The sequence below is a fragment of the Condylostylus longicornis genome, unplaced genomic scaffold, assembly GCF_029603195.1.
Source record: "Condylostylus longicornis isolate FDR11 unplaced genomic scaffold, ASM2960319v2 ptg000038l, whole genome shotgun sequence".
In the NCBI taxonomy this organism is placed as follows: domain Eukaryota; kingdom Metazoa; phylum Arthropoda; class Insecta; order Diptera; family Dolichopodidae; genus Condylostylus; species Condylostylus longicornis.
Window position 1 is genome coordinate 5,053,733 of NW_026578007.1, and position 25,618 is coordinate 5,079,350.

The 25,618-nt window shown below is 23.6% G+C and overlaps 1 protein-coding gene across 2 annotated transcripts in view; it reads left to right on the plus strand.

Annotated features, from left to right (window-relative positions):
- The first annotated feature begins 2,275 nt into the window (after positions 1 to 2,275).
- LOC129609045 (serine-rich adhesin for platelets) overlaps positions 2,276 to 25,618 on the plus strand; it is a 58,134-nt gene continuing 34,791 nt past the window's right edge. For both annotated transcript variants that reach the window (XR_008696930.1, XM_055520899.1), the window contains exon 1: positions 2,276 to 2,311. Coding sequence is in view for 1 of the 2 variants with exons in the window: in XM_055520899.1 (XP_055376874.1) it covers positions 2,299 to 2,311 (13 nt within the window). In the remaining variant the exon portion in view is untranslated. The remainder of the gene's footprint in view (positions 2,312 to 25,618) is intronic.

The following is a 25,618-nucleotide window of genomic DNA, read 5'->3' on the forward strand; positions in this document are numbered from 1 at the left end:
GTTTGTAAAAAATTACAAGCTGTTTGATTGGATAATTGTATGCGATTTATAGAAAACAAATAAATAATCAAGCAGTGACAAATCTAAAAATTTCATTTCTGCCTGAGCCCTAATTTTCAAATTTTATTTTCTCGAAACACGGTTTTGCACTTGTAAATTTTTTTTTTTTTAAAATACAATTATTTTGATAACAACATTAGAAGTATAAATTATGATTATCTTATGTATACAAAATTTTAAATACTAACACGAAAACACTGTTGCAGAAAAATTACAATCATAGTTCTGAAATTTAAAATGTGGCAAAATTATATTTATAGTGCATACTATAGTTTACCACTGCCTACTTAAACAGTGTAAACGGGGAGAATATTGAAAAAAGAGAACAAGAGAACAAATACTAGAAGAAGACTCTATAGAGTTAGTTCATAAATTAATTCACAATAACAAAATTTTACAAAATATTATATGTACTAACCAGAGTAGTTATAATTTGTTGTTGTGGATTTTTAAATTGAAATTGCAATTTTACGAGTACTTTCAATGTGTAGTGTACACTTTTATATTCGCAAATTTAAGTCTATAAATTAAATAAAGAACTTGAGAGTTAATAATTGAAAATTTTGTTTTGCTACAATAAAGGTTACTTATTTTGTTTGTTTATTCTTTATTTGTGTATTATTCTTAGTATGCTTTTCTTTTTGGTTTCTTCTCTACACACTTATAACTTATTTATTTGCAATTTATTTAATTTGATTATTATAATTTATGTAGTTGTTATAGAATTGCCAGTTAATTTGGAAGAAGTATTTTATTTTGTATTGCACTTTTGTCAAAAACTTTATTTAATTGTACCTTAATACAATAAATCCTAGCAATTATAATAAAATTTATTTGAAAAACCAAATATTTTGTGTCTAAAGTAAAAAATTTTTGTTTTCGTAAAAAGTATAGAATTTGACCTTTATTTAAAATGTATTTTACAATTAACCCTTTAACTAACTTTGTTCTATCAAATTTGGCCATAAAAACCAAGCTTGTTATTACAAAACAATTAAATTCACTTCATTTTAATTTCTGACTTTCTTCGAAATATGAATAAAATTCTGTTAAAATATGTTCTTCACTTACTCAACCGCTGAATTGCGTTTGTATAATTTAAGTGATATAATGTTGACGCTGTCAAAATTTTTAATGTCAAACAAATAACATTGTCAAAATATCCTATAGTTAACGGAAATGTAATTTTATTTTTTTAAATTTTTATTCTTGTATAATATTATTTTCCTGTATATCTTTTTCTACCTCATTTGAGTTTTCAAGTCTATCATCCATTGTATTTTTTTTTTATTTTTTCTTTCTGTTTTTTTCATTTTTCATTTTTATTGCTTTATATATACGATTTTGAACTTGTTGATTGCGATTTTTTCTTTTTAGTTTAGTTTCAATTAAACCGTGTTTCACTATTCACCTATATACGAGTATGTAAAAAATTATGTTACCGGTTTTTTAAATTGAAATTTTCAAATTATTTTTAATAGAAATCATAATATTTTCTATAATACATAATTTTTTCTATGAAAATGTTAAGTTATATTTATTTATAATACATGCATATATACATATGTCTATATATATCATATATTATTTATATGTGGTCTGATATTTTAAAATAAACATTGAAGTAATATTTAAGTCAATTAATACACAAATAAATTTTTTAATGTTACCATTTTAATAAAATATTGTGAATTGTTTTAAAAAAATATTGTGACCTTTATAAAATTTGATAGCAACTTTCAAATGTTTGTCAAATACGCAAATATTTCAAAATTTCTTTTGAGTTATAATTTGGTGTTTAATATAAGATAAAATCTAATAAAATGATATTTTTAATTGATTTATTAATTAAGTTTTTTTGAAAAATATGTGAAATAAAATTGTTATCATAATTGTTGTAAATTAGGCAATAATTTGATTAAAAAGTTAATTATTAATTTCGGTAGAAAGCTACTCCTTTTCTGATTAGTTAAATTGCTGATAAATTAAAATATTTTCAGAATATTCAATTGAATAATTTTATATCGTAAAAAATTTAATATAGAAATCACATAGAATACTCATTTCAATACACTATTTACGAAATTTTTACAAAAACACCACAACCGAATATTAAATTTAAATTGTGTTCAAAAATATTATGGATTAAAGTCTATTGTATTGGATATATTGGATAAATTATTTTCATCCAGTTGAGAACCAGAATAATATTTTGTACATACAAACATTTATGAAAAAATGGAAATTATAAGTAAGTATGTACCTTTTGCTATATAAGAATGAGTTAAAAATATAATTATTAATAATATTTAAATCGAATCGTCTATTGTTTAATTCCCAATCTAGTACGTCAGAATGCCAGTTCGTTAAAATTTTTAATTGTTCATTATTCTTTTTAAGAATTTTATTGTCTGATATTTTTAAATGAACATTTGTTTTTTTTGTAGTCATCAAAATTATATTTGGTTTTTTTTATATTTTTAAATAAAAAAAAATTGAGTCAAATTTTTGTTTACACCGGATTTTTCAGTCGAATCAGATTTTTATCATAATTTTCTTATGATAGTCTGCCTATCTATACCAACTATGTACTCTATCAATTAAATTTATACTCTATTAATATTGATAAGAATTGAATTGGATTAAGGAAAATTTCATGTTAATCATTGTTTACAATTCAAACTTTGTATTTTTGAATTTACACATATCTTTGTTATTTTTGTTCAACCAAAATGATTGAATAGATATGTATATAACACTTTTCAATTCAATAAAATACTTGCAATACTTGTTAGAAATACGTTGAAGTCTAAATGTTTTAGAAAAACTTTGTCAAGATTTGAGAAAATAATTTCAAGTTATGTAATGGTATACAGGTAATCTATACTTGTATTTAGGTACTTTATTGTGTTTCAAGTATTGTTTATATATAGATAACTTAATTGATTGGCGGACCTTATATAATAACAATATTTTAGATTTAATTGGTATAAGATTATAAATCTTAAATCGAGTATGCAGGACTGGTATTATTGCCGACATTGAAATAAGCAAAGTTTCAAGTATGCAATGAAATACTTTGTAATTCTGAATTTTTTTTGGGAGTGTTACAAAAAAAGGTTATTATCAATTAAAGGAAATTTCTTTGAGCATGTCTTATTAAATAGTCTTGACTTTAAAATTTAGAATTTAAAATTAAAAATATCAGTAGATTATCTTTTGTAGCTTATTGATTCAACTTTAATTTTTGTTACTCGATAATAAAATATAGTATTAATAATTTTCTTATTTTACCGTGCATAACTAAAACATTTCTCCACTTTTCAGAAACATAACAAATGCGAGGGATTTTCTTATAGTTAGAAAATTATTATATATTTAGGAAATTTTATATAACTGTCATGTATTTTTTATAGCAAATAGTCGTATATAAAATATAACTATAAACATAAACTATATATAACTATATTATGTAAACCAAATTATATACAAATTTCTTATTATACATACTAAACTAAAAATATTTGGTGAGGAAAATTTTATGTGGGTTAACTTTTAGCACTCGTAGTGCATCGAAAAAAAAAAAATTAAATTTTTCGTGTTTTTTAAAAAAATTAAAAAAATATAATATGTATATAATATATATTTATTCAGATTTTGACGAGCTTTATCTTGAAAACTATGGCTTAAATCAAATTAATTATAAAGCCGATATAATATAGAATAAAGAGCAATTAATCACCTGCAAAACAAGACCCCGATGCTTATTCCATATCGCATGATTCCAAAGCTATGAGCATTTATTTATATGCAGGAAAAATCTGGTGCTTCTTTTTATTAACACGCTGTAGTTCGAAAACGAGTGTAGTTACATATATACACCACACCCATGCAATTTTTGGATCAAAAAATCATCCCAGAAATTATTTCCCATTTTATGCGAAACACCCTGTATAGTCTAACTACAGTAATATTACGTCATGGTTTTATTTATTTCACTACCAAAATAACAATTTTTTTTTGCGATCAAATACTCGTATCAATAAATAAATAAAAATTAAATAAGTAAACACAATTTTTTTTAAGTGCCGTGCTTATTCATAATAAAATAAAAAGCTAATAATCAATTCTATTGATAGGAAATCATCGTTGCGTATTAAAAAAAATGCTCAACCCTTTTTAATTTTTCCTATTTAATTTTGTTACCGTTTAATTTTTTGAGTGTGATGTACATAATCATATGTAAAATTTTTTAGTTTACTTATAATAATATGTAAAATAATTTATTTGAACTACAATACTGGATAAAGTAGAAAGTTCTTAAATTACAAAATATGAGAATTCGTTTAACAAATTAGAAAGGTTTTGCGCTCTTATACTATCAAAAGAAATTATACAACTATTGCAGGAAATTTTGCCCATCACATTTATTTCATTTGAGAAGCAAAACAAGTACAGTGTTGTTCTTATAATTTAGATGGTTAATTTGCCGTAAAATGGCCAAAGTTGATTTACCATATTTATGCCAAGAAAATTATGTATTCAGCAATTCTGCAAGTGTATTTGTACAATGAAATTGACATTAAAAATGCTAGCATTTAACGTATTCGTTAATAGTCTCTTAGACTTGAATTAATTTGAATTATATTGTATAGTTTGAAATCATATGTAGAACATTATTGTGTTAATGATCTGTTTTAAAACCTTTTGAGTTTGTTTCTGTGTATTTGCAAGGAACATAATATTGTGAATGTAATCTACTGACGATACCTTTCCGGTGTTTATATCCGTACGAACGTATGTTCGAAGGTTATACTAAATTTGCCTTACCTTTTGTAACGCTAAGAAATAATGGTCTTAGATATATACTCAAGTGTATGTTTTTGATCAGCGTCGAATTCTGAGTCGATTTAGCTTTGTCTGTCTGTCTGTCCGGCCGTCCGTCCATCCCACCGATAACTCAAAAACTAATTGAGCTAAATTCACCAAATTTTCACAAATTTATTATAGTAAATGTTATTTATTATAGTAAATGTTATTTATTATATAGTAAATGTTAAAACCCTATTTAAATTAGATACGATCGGGGTACTGGTTCGGGTAGCTGTCATACAACTTCAAAAGTTATTTGGCTATATCTTAGAAACTGTTAAAGCTGTAGTATTGAAACTTCGCATAAGTAAATATGTAAGTAGGGTACATACAACTTCAATATTAGTTTTGTCATATCTTAGAAAATATTGAAAATTAGTACTGAAATTTTTCATAAATTAATATAGTAATATGGCAACTTGCAGTCGTAGTCTATCCGATAGTCAGCTGTGGCATATTTATTGGAACATAGGATAAAAAATTTATACGAGTATCATAGAGTTGATTCGGTCAACTCTATTTTTTCTCATTTTTTTTATTTTTTATAGAAAATTATTGCTAATTTTGTCGTTAGAAAAATATTCATGACATAATTATACCATAAAATGTTTAAATATTTAAATAATAAGTTAAAAATTAATTAATATGTTTTTTTAATTCTGTATGTGTATATTTCAATAACTGAAAAATATGAAAATTGTGTTCATTTATTTTTATGTTCATTTCTACTGTTGAGTTGTTCAACATGGCCTCATAATTATAAAGACTATTATTAAATGCATTTCTTCATTTTTAAATTCTTAAATTGCTTATTTTTGGTTTTAGTTCTTTTAACATGCATTGGAAACTAAAGAATTTAAAGAAACCTTCAATTTTTAAGGAAAATAATATATTACTAAATATTTTGCCATTGGTTAAACACGAGGCCAAGCATTTCTGTGTTGAATACAACTGAAACTTTATTTCGGTGAAAATTTCATTATGTTGTTCATACAATCTGTATGAAAAGATCTGTATGAACAATGAAAATTAAAATGAGAAAACTAAAATATCAAATTTTTCTTATACATAAAATTTTGAATTTTTTGTTTTTAAATATATTTCAGTTTTTATTTATTTCTATTAATTAATTATTTTCATTGTTACTTTTATTAATATACTCGTAATATACGAATATTTTATATTAATTTTTTTTTTTTGGAAAACTATATATGTGTAATAAAATTTGGTCCGATGAACTTGAAAATAAATTGTTTGGCTATAATTTTGCACATATTTTTGTAATATACTAAAAAATTTTTTCTAAAACAAAGTTGAAATTTTATTATTTTTTTTGTTGCAATTTTTTTTTTATTGGAAGAATATATAAAGCGAAAATTTCATACATATAATTTCCGAAATTTTATTAAATTATTACTATCGTATTCTATAGACTGTTAGATCGTAATATGATGAATTTTTAGTGTTGCATACAGAGTTTTTTTTGTATATCGTATAAGGTTAAAGAGGTGTGCGGAAAATAAATTTCTAATAAAATTTTATTGTTAAAATCATAAAAATTTAATATGATATCTGTATTATTTATATAAATTATTAGAATTACCCATTATTTAATATTTTGTTCCGAAGAAAATGAATTCAATATTGACTATATATATGTGTATTTATTTACTTTTTCATTTAGATATTGCTAAGAATATGTATATATGAATCAGTTGTTGTAAAATAATTGCATTAAAAAGTTCAAAAGAAAATTTATTGAGAATAATATTGAATAAATATAATATGGGTATTAATATGTGAATATATGCATGTGTTTTAGTATTACTTTTATTTTCTAGTTTCATGATGGTTATAAAGGTTAACGAGCCATTGAAAATATAATTTTGTTCCAAATTTATATAGAATAGAATTTTAGATTATTTTGTAATACTTTCGTTAGTTTTTTTACCTTATTATATTTGTATTTCATTTATATCATATTGTAGGTAGTAAATATACTTTAAATTAAATCTAATGTTTATATTATTAGCAGCTGATGTGAAAGGTAAAGCGACAGTGTCATTGTTTTCGTATTAAATTTCATATATGGGTAAATTTAAAATAATAACAACAAAATTTTCAATCTCTTGGAAATTGGGATATATAAGAAATCTATTATGATTGCTCTATAAAAATTCGATTTTAACTTTAAAATAATAAAACTGTTAATTTATTAATACTAGCCCCAACGATTCACAAGTTTAATCTAATAATGAAAATAACAATTTTTTCTCTGGAAATTCATATTAAGACAAATTATCAAGTTACTCTGTGTAAAAAATTTGATACCAAATTTCTTAGAATATTTTTAAATATTTTACGTCTTGAGATCTTGTTTTACTGAGCAGTTTATTGGAATAACACCTGAACTGTATTAAATGCAATAGAAATTCAATTTCTATATGAAAGTGCCTATTATACTATATAGGGATTCATTATATGGGAAAACGATTTACTTATTCACAATTGGGGGTTTAAGCTATACATATATAACATTCATTTTTTGATATTTTTTTATTTATTATAATATGTGTAAATATTTCTTTTTATGTTTAAAAAAGATTTAAAATTAAATTTTTCATTATGTGTAAAATTTTTATTCGTGGTTATGGTTCTCATCAGAAAATTTTTAATGGATATTTCAGCAATTTGTCTCATTGTCCCGATTAATGTTTTTATTTTATTTTTGTTCCTTTACTTCAATAAATTTATTATTTTATAAAAAATTCTGTTAAATTGAATGAGATAAAGTGCAGAAAATGCAATTAATTTACTGTATATATAAGTATGTAATGTTTGTGTATAGTATTTGTATTCCTTTTCATTCATATTTCATTTTGTAAAGTTTAAAAATTGATAAAATGTTGTGATAATTGAAAAAAATATTGACATAAACGTGAAATATTTTGTATATTTACAAATTAATATTTCAATATTTAAACATTTTGTGGAAATTTTTAATATTAAAATTTTGGTTTTTTTTTTTTTGGGTTGCGGTTGATTTATGTATTTATTTCTTCGATTATTCATTTCTCGAGATTCTTTTTTATAAAATTAAAAATTGAATGAAAATATTTTCTTTGAAATCATATTTAAGCGGTTGGATTTTTTCAAGTTTGTGTATATTTATATGTATATTGTTAAAATATTGATAAAATATTTTGTTATAATGATTTCCTTTAATATTTTCACCACAACACTGAATTTGTGGTAATTATAATAAATTTTAGGAGAATAACTTAATATTTCATAATATGAATTTATTATTTTAATACATACATATACATACGTTTCGAGAAATGTGTAAAATTGTAATAAATATTAAGTTGATTATAATGAAAGTGGCGTTTATTTTCACTTAATCTTGTAAAATTTTTTTAATTACTATTTATAAATTACACATTTAACCTAAGTTTGATGAAAGTCGTATTTGTAAACTTGTTTGACATCAAACTTTGTGTGAATTACAAATAATAAAAATTACTCTATTCTCGTTAGATTTACTGTCAGATCTCATAAAACTAAAATGGCGACAATTAATTTTTTATGGAAGTTTGGAACAACGATCATCTGATCTTTACTTTGGTTATAATTTTCTTAACAAATTGTTGAATTTTCATGTAAAGTATTGGATATTATTAATGTGATATTTAAACAATCATCGCAGATTTTGTCGTATATTTTGTCGTATAAGTTAAAAATACAGCTAAGTGGTTAAAGATTTATGGAAAGAAACTGTAAACTGCGGTGGTATTAATTAGAGTTGAGTTGGTTAAACATTGAAAAATATATAAGAAAGAACGTTTGTATGTAAGTATATCCTAGTTATATCAATGTACGTTTGGAATAATGTTGATTACAAATAAAGAAAGTAAATTGGAATAAAAGACATTTTACTGTATGAATACGATTTTAATGTGATTAATACTTGAAAACACTATAAGTCAATTGGAATTGAAATATTTCATTATATTTCAAAAAAGAAATGCAAATATTTCATTCCATATGAAGTTACTGGAAGACTTATAGATTTTATAGGCTTTTTCTTACAATTTGGAAACGGTTAATGCAAGCTATTGAAATTTTTGAAAATTTTTAAAATTACTTCACGTAGACAAACTTTTGTTTTCAATTTTGTTTTCCTTTCAATTAAAATATTGTTATTTTATTGTCAGACTGATGATGCAATTTAATGCTATACAAAATTTACAAATGTCAACATTCAATTTACATAAATGCATATTGTAATTTTTGTTATCCTTCATAATGAAAAACATGATTTTACTATATAAAATTTTAGACAATAATATTATAATGTGTGATATTTAAATAAGTGTACCAGCCTCCTGTTATAGAAATTAAATAACAATAATTGTGCAAAAAGATAAAATCACTGGATTGCAATATAATAATACTATGTATGTAAATGTTCATTGAATGCATGTGTAGATAATGAGTTTAGATCTGAGAACAAGAGTTATAACGTATTGATTCTGAAATCGATTTTATTTGTAAAATCTTAATCTCAAGTGAAACAGAAAGATTTGCTAAAATTTACCAACTACTTAAAGATAATTTCGTTTTTACAACTTTCGAAGTGTATAACTGCAAGAGAGTTGCGTTCTTGTTATATTCCACAACTATACCAAGACGATTAGAGAGATTAAGAGAAATTTTCAAAAAAATTGATCAGAAAGATTATTTTGTACCGCACATAGTCTAAACGTTATTCTGTTTAAAGGCAATTTTTTAATAATTCATACTATTTTATCTTAGACTTTAACCAATACGGTCTGACATTTTAAAGGTTAAAAGAGCTAACTTTTTGGGTTTAAAGTTTGAAATTTTTTTTGCATAAAAGAACGTTTGTTTAATTAATTCACTAGTTATAAAAGCTATAAATCAATATAACTTATAATAACTATTAAATCAATGGATAAAAAAATTTAAATACGTTGTAGGCCGTTTTGAGACAATATTGCTAGTATTAAGGTGGGTAACAAATTAATCTCATCTTTATAAAGTTTAACATTTTAATTTCGGATAATTAATTTTAAAATTACTTCAAATTATGAATACAGACTGAACTGCATTTATTGAACACTAATTTTTATTTAAATACTCTATATAAAATAATGTTTGCATATGTAATAATGTTTGTATATGTATGTTGTCGAGCAGAACGTGAGCACCACTTTTGATATTTTACTCATATTGTGCTGCTAGTTGTTCTTTACGTGAATTTTAGAGTTCTATTGTATGAGAGTTCTTTATTGACTTTTTATTTGTATATTATCGATTCCTCACAAATATACATATGTATGAAAAATCAGAGGGAAAAAAATGGAAAACAAAAAACACAATTGTGTATTTATTATTTTTATTTACTTAAATTTTTTTTATTTTTCCATTTACAATATGAAAAATATACAAATACGTAAAATATACATTATATTCGATTAATTGAGTGCTGGATATTTGACCTTAGTGCTTCAAATTACGTTTCTATAGAATGTTATTTTATGCTTTTTATATTGATTTTGCCGCTTTTTACCTTTTTGCTTAATTATATAAACGTTCTGTCCAAATCAATTTTGGCATTTGAATTGAATTTGTATACGTCTTGCATGTTAGTATGTAAAATAAGAGAAATAAGAAAAAAATACTACATATGTTTTATGTACATTGTGTATTTTTATTTTAAATAAATAATATTATGAATTCAATAAATTCGATTCTTTAATTGAATCGAACAAAAAATTTAAAAGACAATACAAAAAATTGAAAATGTACTAAAAATAAATATTGTCAAATTTGATTTAATAAAATAATTTTTGTAGGCAATAATGGTAAATTTTACTTCAATTTGTGAAGAATGGTTTTGTTTGTACGTTCATATTTCATATATTTGTATAATACATTCAAGTTGTATGGAAACTTTGAGATATCAATCTCGTTTGCGTAAATCAACCTGTAATAAAATTTACTTACCTTACATCAAATATGTAAGGTAATATTTACATATTAAATCAATAAAATTCATTTAAATTTTAACAAACCAGAGCTTAAACGAATTTTCCATATTTTACACTGAAAATTTAAACATTAAAATATGAAATAATTTTACAAATTCAAAGATTTAAAGAAATTAATAATGCCATGGTAAAAAAAATAATAATTTTATGTTTATATGTTTAACTTGTTTTTTTTTTCATAATTTTAACTCCTCTAATTGTATTATCACGTTTTGTTGAACGCCAAAATTTTGAAGGTTAATTTATTTTACGTCATGTATTTGTTCTATTTTTTAAGATGTTCATGTGACAATTACAACACAATTTTTAAACTGCTATTATGCAATATTACTCAAAATGTTATGCATGTTTTTATATGTTAATTTAAGTAATGAATTAATCGATGTCAAATTACATACATTAGAAAAATTTACTACTTTTAGAAATTACTTATACTTAAGTTGGGTTACGGTATCGAAGTTTTGAGATTTTTTCACCATTCGGTTTATTGAGACAGAACCGAAAAAATGTATATTAATAACATACAATGTACAGAAATTCGCAATAAAAGTTGGAAAATAGGTAAAAATTTTAAAAGAAATTGTGGTCGGGGTCTGGGTCAGGATCGGAGCTCTAATATTTTGAAATCATAATTTCGCTTTTTGATTTTTCATTAGAATCTGTGCGTATTTTAAATTTTCATTTAGACAATTTTCGAATTTAGACAGAGTTTTAAGTTTCGAATAAAACTTGGTTTGGACCAGATCTTGGTTATAACTTTGGAAAAGTCGCTAAATACCAAACAAAATCTTTTTGTTTTAAAATAATTTTGTTCTTCTCTTGAATTCATATAAATTTCTTAATATCAGTTCTACATTATTCGTATAATTGGAATATTTACTGGAAATAACTAAAAATTCCAAATAAAATTAAATGTTTAAATAATACGCATTTTATGTGTGAGCAGATAAAATCTTTTTTTTTATATGCCATTATTACACGGTTAATAAATTTCTATTGCATTGGTATTATTTTTAAAAATATTAACAGAGTATTAAATGATTAAATCAAATTTTTAGATTTATTTATTTTCTTATTTGAAAAATTGCATTCAACTATTGGAAACTAAATGATAAATAAAATTTATTTTTTATTATGTCTGATTATATTTGATAGAATTAAAATGAAAGTGACCATATTGCAAATTTTAGTATGTGTGCAAATAATTTTATTTATAATTAACATAATCTTTTGATAATGTATGTTTTTATCATATAAGAAAATTATAAAATGTAGGATGTATAAATCTCTTTAGAGTAGTTTTTTTTGTGTGATAACAATTTTTCTCTTTTGATATTTCATTGTAAATTAAATTTAATTAAAGCTAAAAGTTATCTCATATTTAGAAAAACACTAGGTTTTTAAATCTAAGCTCTTAAATTAAAGTTTCAAAGCATAAACTAACTGGGTGCACTAAAGTACAAATAATATTGACGTTTTCATTGAGTCGGGCGTTGATTGGATAATAAATATAACTGTTGAAATCAGCTAACACTATTGCAGAATTTTTTAGAAAAAAAAAAAAAATTTATAAAATTTTAAATAATTTGTTAGAAATGTGTAGTCCTTAAACGCTACATAAAAATTTTAAACATTTGATTCATGAATTAAAAATTTTCTCTTTTGGAATTAAAACGATCTCATTTAAGAATAGAAATGTTAATATTATATTTGAGAAATATTTCAAAAACTCAATTGCATATTTATAGGATCTCCGTTATGAAAACTCTCATAAGTAGTACTATGAGAAAAATATACAAATAGTATTTCGACGGCTATCATAATGGTAATTTAAAGATAAAATTTTTTCGTCTTTTCAATATGAAAGATTAAAACTGATGAAAGTTATTGCATTTGTAATTTGCAGACGCGATTCTGCTAAGAGTTAAACTATTTCAATTTTTTCAATTTAAATTTCTTTTTTTAGAAAATATAAGTAAATAAAAATAAGAAGCAACCACGTCCATCCTAGGTCATCAAAATAATTGTAGCCCATCAAAAATAAATAATAAATGGTCACCTTAACTGTTTTAAATTTATAATTATAAAGTGATTAAACCCCTTTTTTAATAACGATTTATGACGTTGTTGAACCATAAACAAAAAAAAAAAAGATATGTTTTTGGTTTCTTGTTTTTTTTTTTACAAGTCAAATTAGGAAAGTTGTTCTTAGCCTTATTTGTTGCACATTTGTACTATTAAAAATTATTTTCTTTTTTTGTTTTGCTTTAATAATCATCGTGCTACCATTATTGTCGCCACAACAAAAAAACACTGTGTAAAAATTTGTTTCAGTTTCATTTTTTTTATCATAGTTTGCAATTTTTATTTTTAATTTCAAATATATTTTAAAAGTAGAAATAATAAAAACGAAAACAAGTTGAGGAATAAGTATGACAATTTCAAAGATTTCAATGTAGTACTCGTATGGGCAGAATTATAAAAAGAAAGAAAAAATTATAAAAGTAAAACACACTGAGGTTATTTTTGATTAGACATTTGCATTTGCAAAAATATTTCTCTTATGTTATGCATATCATCGGCGAATAGAGCCACACAGCAAAATTAATAAATGGTAACGTGTCACATGTTTACAACAACGAACATCTGTAAAGAAGATATAAAAAAAAACACATTCAGATGCGGTCAGCACAAAACCAACCACATTGAGTACTTTTTGAATGAAATTTTGCAACTTTAATAAGTCCTCCTTATCCTTTTTAATTTAGCAAGTTGGTTAGATAAGTTTGTAAAAGTGTCTAACATACCCTTATTTCAAATTTGAAGAAAAACAGGTAATTCTTTGGCTTAATTTGAAGAAGAGTTGTAGTATACCTCCGAAAGCACAAATATGCTTCTTATCTGAACAATTTGTTAAATAGATATTTTTGCTTAAATTAAATTGTTAATTCTGATTTGCATATTTGGTTTAGATATGGTTAAAAATGCAGAATTGGTTAAACTACATTTTTCCAAGTCGAAAAAATCTAGTCGAATAGTCAATATAAAATTAATCATACTACCTCCGTTATTGCATGCAATGGAAACAGTAAATATTCTAAATTTTTTTTTTAAATTTAAGGATGTTTTACTTAATTACTTAAATGAACTTTAAGGTTTTCTCTTTTTAAAGTATTTTAAATTTGTTTGTATTAATGTTAAGAAGGTGGTCGGGCCGATCCTATTACTTTTTGTGATTCGAAAATTTTGTGAATCTCTTTTTCAAAATTTAGATTTTCTGCCTTGCCATCTTCTATGTAATTTTAGTTTTATATTCTAAAATAATGATGTAGCACACATGTACGCATATCGAGAATAAACTGAAATAATCGATATCTTAGCAAATCTTGGTTGTTGTTAAAGTTGTGGATGAAATTATTACAATTATATACGATTCATACAATTATTTAATTTTCTTGATAAAAGTTAGATTTATCATATTTGACGACGGAGTCTGAACATTGCTAGACATTTTAAAAATGGTTTTATTTTATAATTTGTGGTGTGTGGTCATATCTGATTATCGTACAATATGTTACTCAAACCAAAAGCTTACTCTTCTTCGTCTATAATTACAATATGTCCCATTATGATTTCTAATATTGTATTTTCTTGTTTTTTCATTATAATAACACATGCAGAATTACAGAATAACCTGCAGTGAAATAGTTTTTAACAGTTTATTTGTGCAGTTATTGAATTTATGCACTTCACACTTTACGATATATTTACTAGTTCCTGTTATTACTAGCATGCATAATAATTTAAATTAAAATTCCATGATTTCGGCATAACTGATGTACTATATTTTTTTAATTCTTTATTAGAAATTACCCTAAATATGCCAATACATCATTGCCAAGCAAATTTAATATTGTTAAATAATTTTCTTTAATAACTATTAATCAATAATTACGAATTTTATTAATTTGTTTTTGATTTTGAATCATTATAATTTATAATTTAATTGATAATTTAACTTCTCAACAAGATTTTAATGCCATCTTTTATTTCATTACAACAATATTAGTCTTTAGAGTGCTCCACAATTTTTTTTATAAAGCATGTATAGTGTTTACCAACCGGTTTATTTTTGATTAATGAATTTCATTATTGATCACGTAAATTTGAACGATTAAGATTGCAATATAAAAATATTTGATGAAATGTTGTTGCTATTAAATACTAGAAGCATGCAGTTACTGCAAATGAATTAAAGCCAAGTAGAAAATAAGAAGCACAGTATATTAATTCTGACATTTTCTACCAAATGATATTGTTTAATATGGAGCATCAGCATTGTGATTCTTTGCCATATTAAATATGTATGTGTAATTTTCAATATAAACGAAAGAAGAAAATCAGCAACTAGATTCTGAGATCAATTATAAAAAATAATATACGTAGATTATTACTGGTATTTTGAAAATAAAATTTTACCATTAAATTATAATTGATTTTCTAAGAATTTTATAATTTCTCTTGCAAACTATTATGCAAATGCAAATATAGGTGATGGACGTCATATAATGAAATTTGTGACGTGTTTAAGCATTTTATTATGTTTATTTACGATTTACGGGGTTTTAAGAGACTTTTAATATTTTTTTTTTGCTTTTGTAAATCGAGTTTACGCTTTGTTTTTTTTCTTTCATTTTTTTTTCCTATTTTGTTATTCAGTTTATTACCATTCGACCGGATGCTATAGATATTTAATATTCATTGGCACGCATTCATATAATTTTTATTCCTTGTTTTAAAACAATTTAAAATGGAAATTTTTTTAAATGTATTGTTGTTGGGATTGAGTTTATTTTACCTTTCCGCCATATATATATCGACTATACATATAAGAATATATACTCGTATGTACATATAAATTTTTAATGGGATTTGTATTTGTTTTTTTACAAGTGGGATATGATCATGAATTTTACATCTCCTATGTAGTTTAAGAGATTTATGATTATTTTATAAGTTTAGATGATGAAATGGTCATTATTTACGAGATTAAAGTTTGAGTCCAATGACGATTCAAATATTTTAGAATAATTATTAGAAATATTGAAATTTATGAATTATTGAATGTGTTTAACTAAACAATATGAAAAATTTAATATGAGTTTTAAGAAAATATTATAATAAGAATTTCTAATTTAGTAGTGGGGGCCACGAATAAAAATCTACTTCGGGCCTACTAGTTTTGTAACGTTGTGAACATTTTTGTTTATATTGAATTTACTATTATTTTGGTATTGTCTGTTGTAGTAGCTCTTAATGTCGATATGCATAAGTTAGTACATTATAATTATATGTTATCATTATTTTATTAAAATACAAATTTTCAAATAATTGTTAATATTTCTCAATTAAGAACAAATTTAGTTATTTTTGAATTCACGAACGGTTTCATACCTCCATTTGTTTTAATTTTTCAAGACCGTTGAACATACAATTATAAAATTATCTTAAATCTATTTTGAATCTTAATAATTATGTAAATATTTAAACTAAAGTTCATGTCTTTCGAAAAAGAACTTACCGACTAGAATATGTGTAAAGTAATACACAAGTCCGAGAATATTTAAATACGAAAGTAAATTTCCACATTTCAAGTATTGCAAGTCTAGATTTCAAGAGCTGCAAGTATTTCCAAAACCATTCGAAGTGATTCATTTCTATTGTCAATTGTATTATCAAGACCACTAATAAAATTTAAAATTTTAAAATATAAAACTTCTAAAAAATTACAATCTAACATTTTTAAAATTGTGTCACAATATTTGTCTCACATGTACAATGAAATTAAAAATTAACAATATAATCAGCAGCATATGCTTATAATTAAGCTATATATTCTCCGAATATTAAATTATGAGCTATGTACCATTAATATACTTTGGTAAACGTTTGATTTTAACAAAATTTGAATTGATTTTCACAATTAATATTTTCTGCTTCACAATATCAAACTAAAGCAATTATTGTTTTTCTCATAAACAAAAGTTTCATTTTAAATTGTGTTGTAACAATCACCTTTTTTACTTGATGCTTATAGAATTGGAAAAATTAATAATTCAGTTTGTGTTTTCTAAATTGTTTCAAAATTATTTTAAAATTAAAAAAAAAAATCCTTCATTTTATGCAATACAATTATGTAGTTCCTCTTTTTGCGTATTATTTATTCTGAGTTCCCCAAAAAAAAAAATCAAAATAATTTTAAATGTCCTTCAAAAAAAAAAATCTATATTATTTTGTTTGTCACATTTGAGATGATAAATTTTATGATAACTTTAAACATGTTAGAGAAAACCACACATATTTCTTTCATAATGGCAAATTTCACTTTTCCGCATTTAAAAAAAAAAACTTAATACACAGAGAAAAAAAAACGAAAAAAGAAAAAATTATGATGTTTTTGTTTTTTCTTTTTTTTTTTCTTGTTAACCTTAACCTATATTTTTTCTTAAAAAATATACAATAACAAAATGTAGAATAAAAAATAATAAATTAAATATTTATAACATTTTTGAAAACATTAGGAAAAAATGTTTTTTAGTTTTGTTTCTCATTTATTTTTTCTTTTTTGCTATTTTCTTAAAAAAGTGCAAACAAAAAAAAACAACTCTCTGTTTTTTTCTTTATTTAACACAAAAAAAAAACAAAAAATTCGCATTTATTTTCGCATGATTGACACCAAAAATTCGTTGAATAGGAAAATTTCGCATTAGTTTTTTAGCCATTATTTGCGAATTTATTTTAAAAATTAATAAATTTTTTATTTAAAATTAAATTGCGTTTTTATTTTTATTATTCAATGAAACAACGTTTCAGTAATGACGTTTTGTTTTCATAGCCGTGTGAATGAATTTTTCAAAGAGTATTATAAATTCGCCACTCCGTGATTTTTCTACCTTATTTCCTAAGTGAATGGTCGAATACAGTCAGTTAAAAAAGATCAACACCAAGAAGACGGACACCCTAAACTCTGTTAGTTAAATCGATTAAGAATTCGGAACTGATCGAAAACAGATACACTCATGTCTACATCTCAGATTATTATTAATTAGCGGTAAGGCAAATTTATCATAGCATTCGACCTTACTTTCGTATGGGTATAAAAACGCAGTTGCGTTCTTATACACTGTATACAGTTTGTTTATTTTCGTGTGTGAATTGTTTTTTAGAGAACTTCCGAACTCTTTTCTTTCAAAGTAACTGTTTAAGATTTCTCCTTAATAATAAAATTTTATTTTTTACAAATATAAAGGTTTCTTACCTTAAAGGTTCCTTGTTCCGCAAGAGTTTTGAAGCTACGACTGATAAAGAGTACCGAAAAAATATGTTTGATTCTACTCGAAATACAATTTTAGAAGAGAATAATTTGGATAAAAAACCAATATTGGCGCACTTCTATCAAATTTAATAATAGAGAAATAGAGTGAATCGTGCATTGTAGTATTTTTCTCTTTAACTTTGTCTATATATCGTTTGTTTTATATTATTTCTAAAACATAGTTAATTCTCGAAGTGCATTCAAACTTCTACATTGTATATACAATATTTATTGATATTTTATTCAAATTATTTTTAAACAGTTTAACACAATTCAGTTACTTTCCATTTACCGCATGCAAATTATGTAAAATTACGTTAACAATACAAACATCATTTAATTAAATTTTATACCGTTAAAATGGTAACTGGTGTTTATGTTATTAAATAATAGTAACGCAGTGCACATACGTTTATGTAATAATGATTTTATATGCTGTATATTATTTTCATTCTATAAAAGTAATTGAAAAAACAAGGCATGTTAAATATTTCTGTTCTATAAATGAATACAACCATGAGTTATTTTTGAAATTATTGCTTTAAAAGTGATCACATAAATTAATTTATTTTTTATGTTCTTCTGAAAAGTTTGAAGTAGGATTTTTAACAGTAGTCAACTTGTGATTTTGAATTAAAACTACGGCATATATTTGAAGGAATAAATTAAATTGGTCTTTATGGCATAGACGAATGTGCAAAAATAGTATTAATTTAAAAATTGTATAATACTGTATTATTTAGTGTGAATTGCATATTTTTGGGGGCCATATATCATTACAACAAATTATTAGGAAAAATAGTGCAGGATTGCATTCATTTCTTTTAATTAAATAAATACCGGTTATAATTGTTTTAATTGATATTTTTAACAGACAGTCTTATTGAATGGAGAGCCTTAATTTCTTTCTATGAAATTCGATGAACTTTCCAGTTATTCCAAAAATCATATAAACTTTAGAAAAATTTGATTATGGAAGGGGGAGTTAGAAATTAATGTTTTAATATTCGGATTACCTCGGTCAACTGTAATTAGAGGTCTAAAAATTTCAGGTAAATTTTAAACAATTGTATGATAGTAACCTTTCGCAAACTTTATAATACCCTTACAAATTTCTCAAAAAATAATTTTTCATAAATTACCTAACTGCATAGTGTTAAGGGATTGTTTAAAATTGACTATTAATTATAAAGGAGGATGAAAGAGTGCATTTTATTACTTCATTTTTTATTTTTAATGGTATTTTAAAAGTATCAGTTGCAAAATATTGCAATTATTATTATTTCCTCTTTTTACATTTTCCTTTCCTTGTTTTTTTTTCATAATCATTGTTAGAAAAGAATAATAAATACTGTATAAATAGTTTTATAGGTTTATATGACGATGGTATTAATTATCATAAATTATGTTATTAATTAATATTAAGGGATTTTATAATTTTATAATAAGGTCACTTAAAGGATAAAATGTAAATTCAATAACACAATTAGTATAGTATAACAAAATTTTCATTAATAGATTAGAATTTGTGTATAATTTTAGCATAATAGCTATATTAGTTTAAAATGAAATTTATATGAAAATTTTCAAAATAAAGCGTCAAAATTATTAATGAATGACGTAATCGGAATTATTATTTATGTATAGATGATGGTACTGGTGGAAATTATAGTCTTTTTATTTGATATAAGGATATCCTTATATAACGACACTGTTATTGTGTCTTGACATTTCATTATTCATAGGATTGATGTGAGTACATGCTCATGCGGCATCATACAGTATGCTATAAAAAACCGGCTTAAAATTTTGAAGTTGATAATTTTTAGTGATTTTATTTAATATCAGTTATGTTTCCCTCTCTTTGGCCGGCGTTGTTTGGCCGGCGTTGTTATAAATTAATTTTACTCTATATTTAATTGTTATACCGTTACAGATGGTACATATATATGTATGTATATAAAGTCATATTTGAGCATTTTTTATTTTAGTTTGGAAACAAAATATTTCTAATGCTATTAGCCTTGATGAACTCAACTTTTTTTTGATGACGCTTATTGCAAAATCTCACTTTTATTTAAAACCAAAAACATGAAAAAGAAAAGAGAAAAATATTTGGAGAGGAAAAAAACAAAAATGGCGACATTTTACAATTTTTTTTCTTTTTAGTCTTTTCTTTATTTTTAAAGTTTTTTTTTTCGTTTTTCATTTTAGCTTCTTTTTTTTAGTTATCACATATAGATGAACGCGCCAAATAACCTAAATATTCTTCAAAAATAAAGCTAAACAAGAAAAACAAATGAAAAAAAAAATTGCTTTCAAATTAAATTAGATGAAAAAGACTCACTAAAAAATTATCACATTTTAAGTAAAAATTAAAGTAAACGAAAAAAAAAAACGAAAGCCAAAATTTAGTCTATATTTCAAAGATTTAGTATAGTTGGTAATAAAATTGGTAAGCAGAAATGAAGCATAGTTATTCTTCATTTGCTAAAGTGCTTTGCCATATGTACTCTGGATGTGTACCCGAAAGTATTCGAACTGTTCAATAAATATTCAAATCATTCCTATTTATTTTGAAAGTGACCCATGTCCATTTGCAATTTCAAAACTTTTTTATTTTCAAAGCAAAGATAATGTCAGTGATTGGAATTAGAGCTTATTAATATGTTGAAATTAAACTTAATAATTATTAATTCGAATATGTATATTTGGATAGACAAATAAATAAATATACTCACAAAGCAAAAAAATAGTTAACCAAATTTTTAGTTACTTAAGACTCAAACGATGCAATATTTAATTTTTATTTAAAATGGAGTTAGGTCACTTTTAAAATAAATCATCCGAATATAATTCCTATTGCCGGTGTTTGTACTCGTTACACAACTTGATTTATATATAATCTTTATAATCTTTTAAATGATATGTGACACAAAATTTTGTGTTCTTAACATTTGCCACTAGAGTTCTTTCAATTCGCAATATTCAATGCAATAAACAAACAAGTTTTTCAATCACATTTGAATGAATTTTTAATGAAATCTGTTTACTATCTGAAAACATTATACATAGTTCAAGTTATAATACAGATTTAGAATAAAACACTTATTTAATTAGCGGCTCTTTACCAAATCGTACACAAATTAAGTGCCATATCACTACGTCATCAGTTATATGAGTCTATTTTTATAAAATTTCCTTTACATTTTTCATACTTTTTTTATTTGATTTTAAATTATATGCAAATAGTAGAATTTTTTTCTTTATCAAAATAAAAAAAAAAATAAAAAATTTTTTTCGAAATGAAATAAATTTTTTTTTTTTCAAAGATAACCACACGTGGGTGAGAATTATGTATTTTTAGAGAAAAAATTCTAAAAATCGAAAAAAATTTTAATATTAAATTTTTTTTTTTTTTAAATTGGAAAATTTTCTTTCTCAAAAAGAAAATTAACTGAAAATTAAACAGTAAAATAAACTTAAAACTAAAAATCGTAAATAATTTTGACATTTGAAATAAATATTGTATATGGTAATATTATTAATACACATCCGAACGCCTATATTACGTATGTGTATACTGTGTAAATATAATGTATGGATTGGTGTGTTTATGTGCCAACACCATATAATTATGATGATAGATATGTTTACTTTGTACGTATGTAGGGGAGCAAAGAAAAAATGTTGAATAAGGTTGTTAGTTTAATGTTGTTGTCAGCTGAATTTTTGCTTCATTTCCATAATGAATCTAATGGAAGCGTATAGAGAAAAAAAAAATCACTATTAGGTCAACTTAAAAAACAAAAATTAAAGAAAATATAGGGAAGAAATTATAAAATTTAATTATTTTTATTTTTGAATTTATGTTTTGTTAAATATGTGGGTAGTTGAAAAGAGTTTTCCCAATTAAGAAAATACGAAATTAAATTGTGCTAAAAAAGCTTGAAGAGTTTTTGAAATTATGTGAAATTTTGTACTTATTTTGATCACACGTTAATAAAACTACCAAGTAATGTAAATAAGTAAATGAAAATTCTTCCAGTTATTTCCATTTTATTTGAAAAAGGGCAACAATTCTGTAGCAATAACGAAAAATAGTCTAAGTCATAATATAATTGTTAATCAAATGGTTAAAATTTCTGTCATTACGGTTGTTATCAAATAGTTGTCAATCAGTTGTCAAATTTGATAACTCTTGAAATTTTTGAAGTTTTGAATATCTTTTCAGGCAAACTGCATAATTTATATTTTTTTTTTGGTAAAAATGCGTTTTCACTTTTTAACCTTCTTTTGACTTTTATTTTATGAACTAAGAAGTAGGGCACATAGCATCCGAATTGAAGTCAATCGTTGTCTGCAATACCACTCTTTGAAAGGTTGGAGTAAATCATAATAAAATTATATTACTAAAATTATAATAGTAAAATTATCGCCTTTCGAATTAACTCTTGCTTTTCTTTAGATCACCAATATTTTCTTGTGTCAACGATTAGAATGAAAACTGTTCACTGTTTTTTTCCTTTATTAAAATATGTTAAATTAAATATGTTAATTTAAACCGCATTCCACTAATTTTTAGCAAATATTTAAAAGAAAAAATTATTTTGAATTTTATACACATACACATTTAATTATTTTACTGCCTTATTATCAGGAAATAAAAACTCATTGGATTTAATATAAAAATAATTAATTAAAGTACATATCTACACATGAAATATACACATGTGTACAAAAACGTGTAAATACATACATATGACATAAAAATACATACATTCATTGTGGTGTGAAAAATTTTCCAAATATTTTTAACTGACGTAATTTTTAGTATAACTTTTTTCTTTTTTGTGTTTTTTGATAATCTTAAATATAAATTTCTAAAAATAATTAAAAAGAATAAAAAACAAAAACGAGAACGAGCAAAAAAATTTTTCATTTTTTTTTTTATTTTAACAGGTGGCGGGGCCCTATCAATACTATATAGCTATCTAATTATTATTGTGAATTTTAAACATCTGATTACGAATTTTCAATTATTCAGTTTTATTTTTTTCGATTATTTTTATAATTAGATTTGGCACAATATAATTTTGTACTAAAATTTTTTATTTAACATACTTAAATTAATTTAGTATTTTAGACGTATAGAATTTGTTTTTTAATATAATTTAAAAGAAAAATGAAAAATAAAAAATAAAAATGACTGGTGATAACGTGATTAAGCAAATTGTGAATTTTTTTTAATGAAAATTTTTATTTCTTTATTATTGTAATTTATTTACAAATACATGTACAATATTTATATACAAGAGTGTATGTGTGTGTGTGAAGTCCTTTATTTTTCATTAAAAAAAAAACTGTTTTTTATGTAATTGGAATTTGATTTATAGCAAAAATATTATTGACATTGAAATGTCAATCTTGTGAATTTTGCGTATTTGTCACATTAAAATTTTGATTCATGCTACATACTAACTTATAAATAGGTACTAAACTGTTGACATTTACGCCAAATTTTGTTTGATTTAAGTATTATACGAAATTAATACATAATGCATAATAAAATATTTGGAATTATATATATAGAGAGTTGATTTAGTAATTTATTAAAACAATTAAAATGTTTTATGAATTTTTTTTCAATCATTCTATATTTATACCTAATTCATAATCCGGCATATACATAATGGCCACCTCAAAGAAATCTCATAAAAATCATAAATTCCGAGTAATTAACAAGAACTATTGTATAGATGACATAAATTTGATATACTTAGCTTAATAAAATGCATTAATTAAAATGATTTTATAATTTGATTAACAATAACGTACAAGCATTGATTAAATTTCAGTGACTCATCAAGAGTAAAAGGAATTAATAAATTTTATTAAGTGAGCAATTTGTAGAAAGGTGTCATAACATAATTATGTACGCCTGTAAGTGAAGTGCACAAAAGATGCAATAGTTTTTTTTGAACTATACTCTTGCATACTCATAAAACGTAATCATTTAAGAAAACTTTTATTTCTTGAATTTTTTTTTGTCTTTAAAATTTAATTAATTCAATTGTTTAATTTTAGAAAATTTAAGTTTATTTTTTCAATCAAATTTTATTTATTTGGTTTTAATTTTTTGTGTTTTTGTTTTTTAAATTGGCATGCCACTTTGTCTGAATTTTGTTTAAGAATATATATATATATATATATAATTAAATGTTGCAGTTGAATACGCTCTAATTTTTTATATTGTAAGAATATTGCAATATAGTCAGGAAATGACAGATTTTGTAATATAAAAAGATTAATGTGTAAAGGGGGAGGATAAAAATGAAAATCGAATGTTTAAAAGAGTGTTGGTGTTGGTAATGCAAAAATATTTTTTTTTTGCCAATAGAACCAAAAAAAAAAAACAAGAATAAATTTTTTAAAATCATGAGAATTTGTTTTTATTTTTTTAACGTAAGTGGCACTGTTTTTGAAAAATATTAGAATTATATGGCTAACAAGGTTTCAATGAAAGTTTCATCATTGGTCATTATTGTATAAATTCTTCAAGATAAGTTCAAGTAAAATTAAAGAAATAGGCCATATTAGTTGTCATTTTTATGAATATCTTCTCTTTTACTCTTAAGGTATTAGCATACAGATACACTACTTTAAAACTTACCGTTTGCTGTCCCTCATAAATAGTAGATTAGTTGTAGATTGAGTCGATTATGCACCGCGATCAAAATGATCTCTTGTGCCCACCCTCTCCCCACGAGCACTAAGTGTCTTCACCCAGACCCCATCGTGGTCCATATATTTTTTGTAGTAACTTTTACAGGGAAATATCCAACGACGACTTGACCACAAGCAAGGATAACCCAAGTTGTCATTTCTCTTACCGATCAACACTCCACACTCATGGAGAAGATGTATTGGAGTCTCCTCTCCTTCCCCACAATACCTGCAACATCCCTCAGTCCCTAAGTCCAGTTTATTAACATGCTTTTCAATTCAATAGTGTGCTTATCATAGAATCCTTATGATTAATAGCCTTAATCACAAGTAGTTGTAATTAATAAATAATAGAATGTTAATGTGATTGTTTTTAGCAAACTTTATTATTGATTAATTAAAATGCTAGCAATTTAGGTTGTTTAATGCAATCTATATGATTATATATAGAGAAAAACGGTTTAAATTTCTAATGTTGAATAAATATTATGAAAACCTGTTGACATGG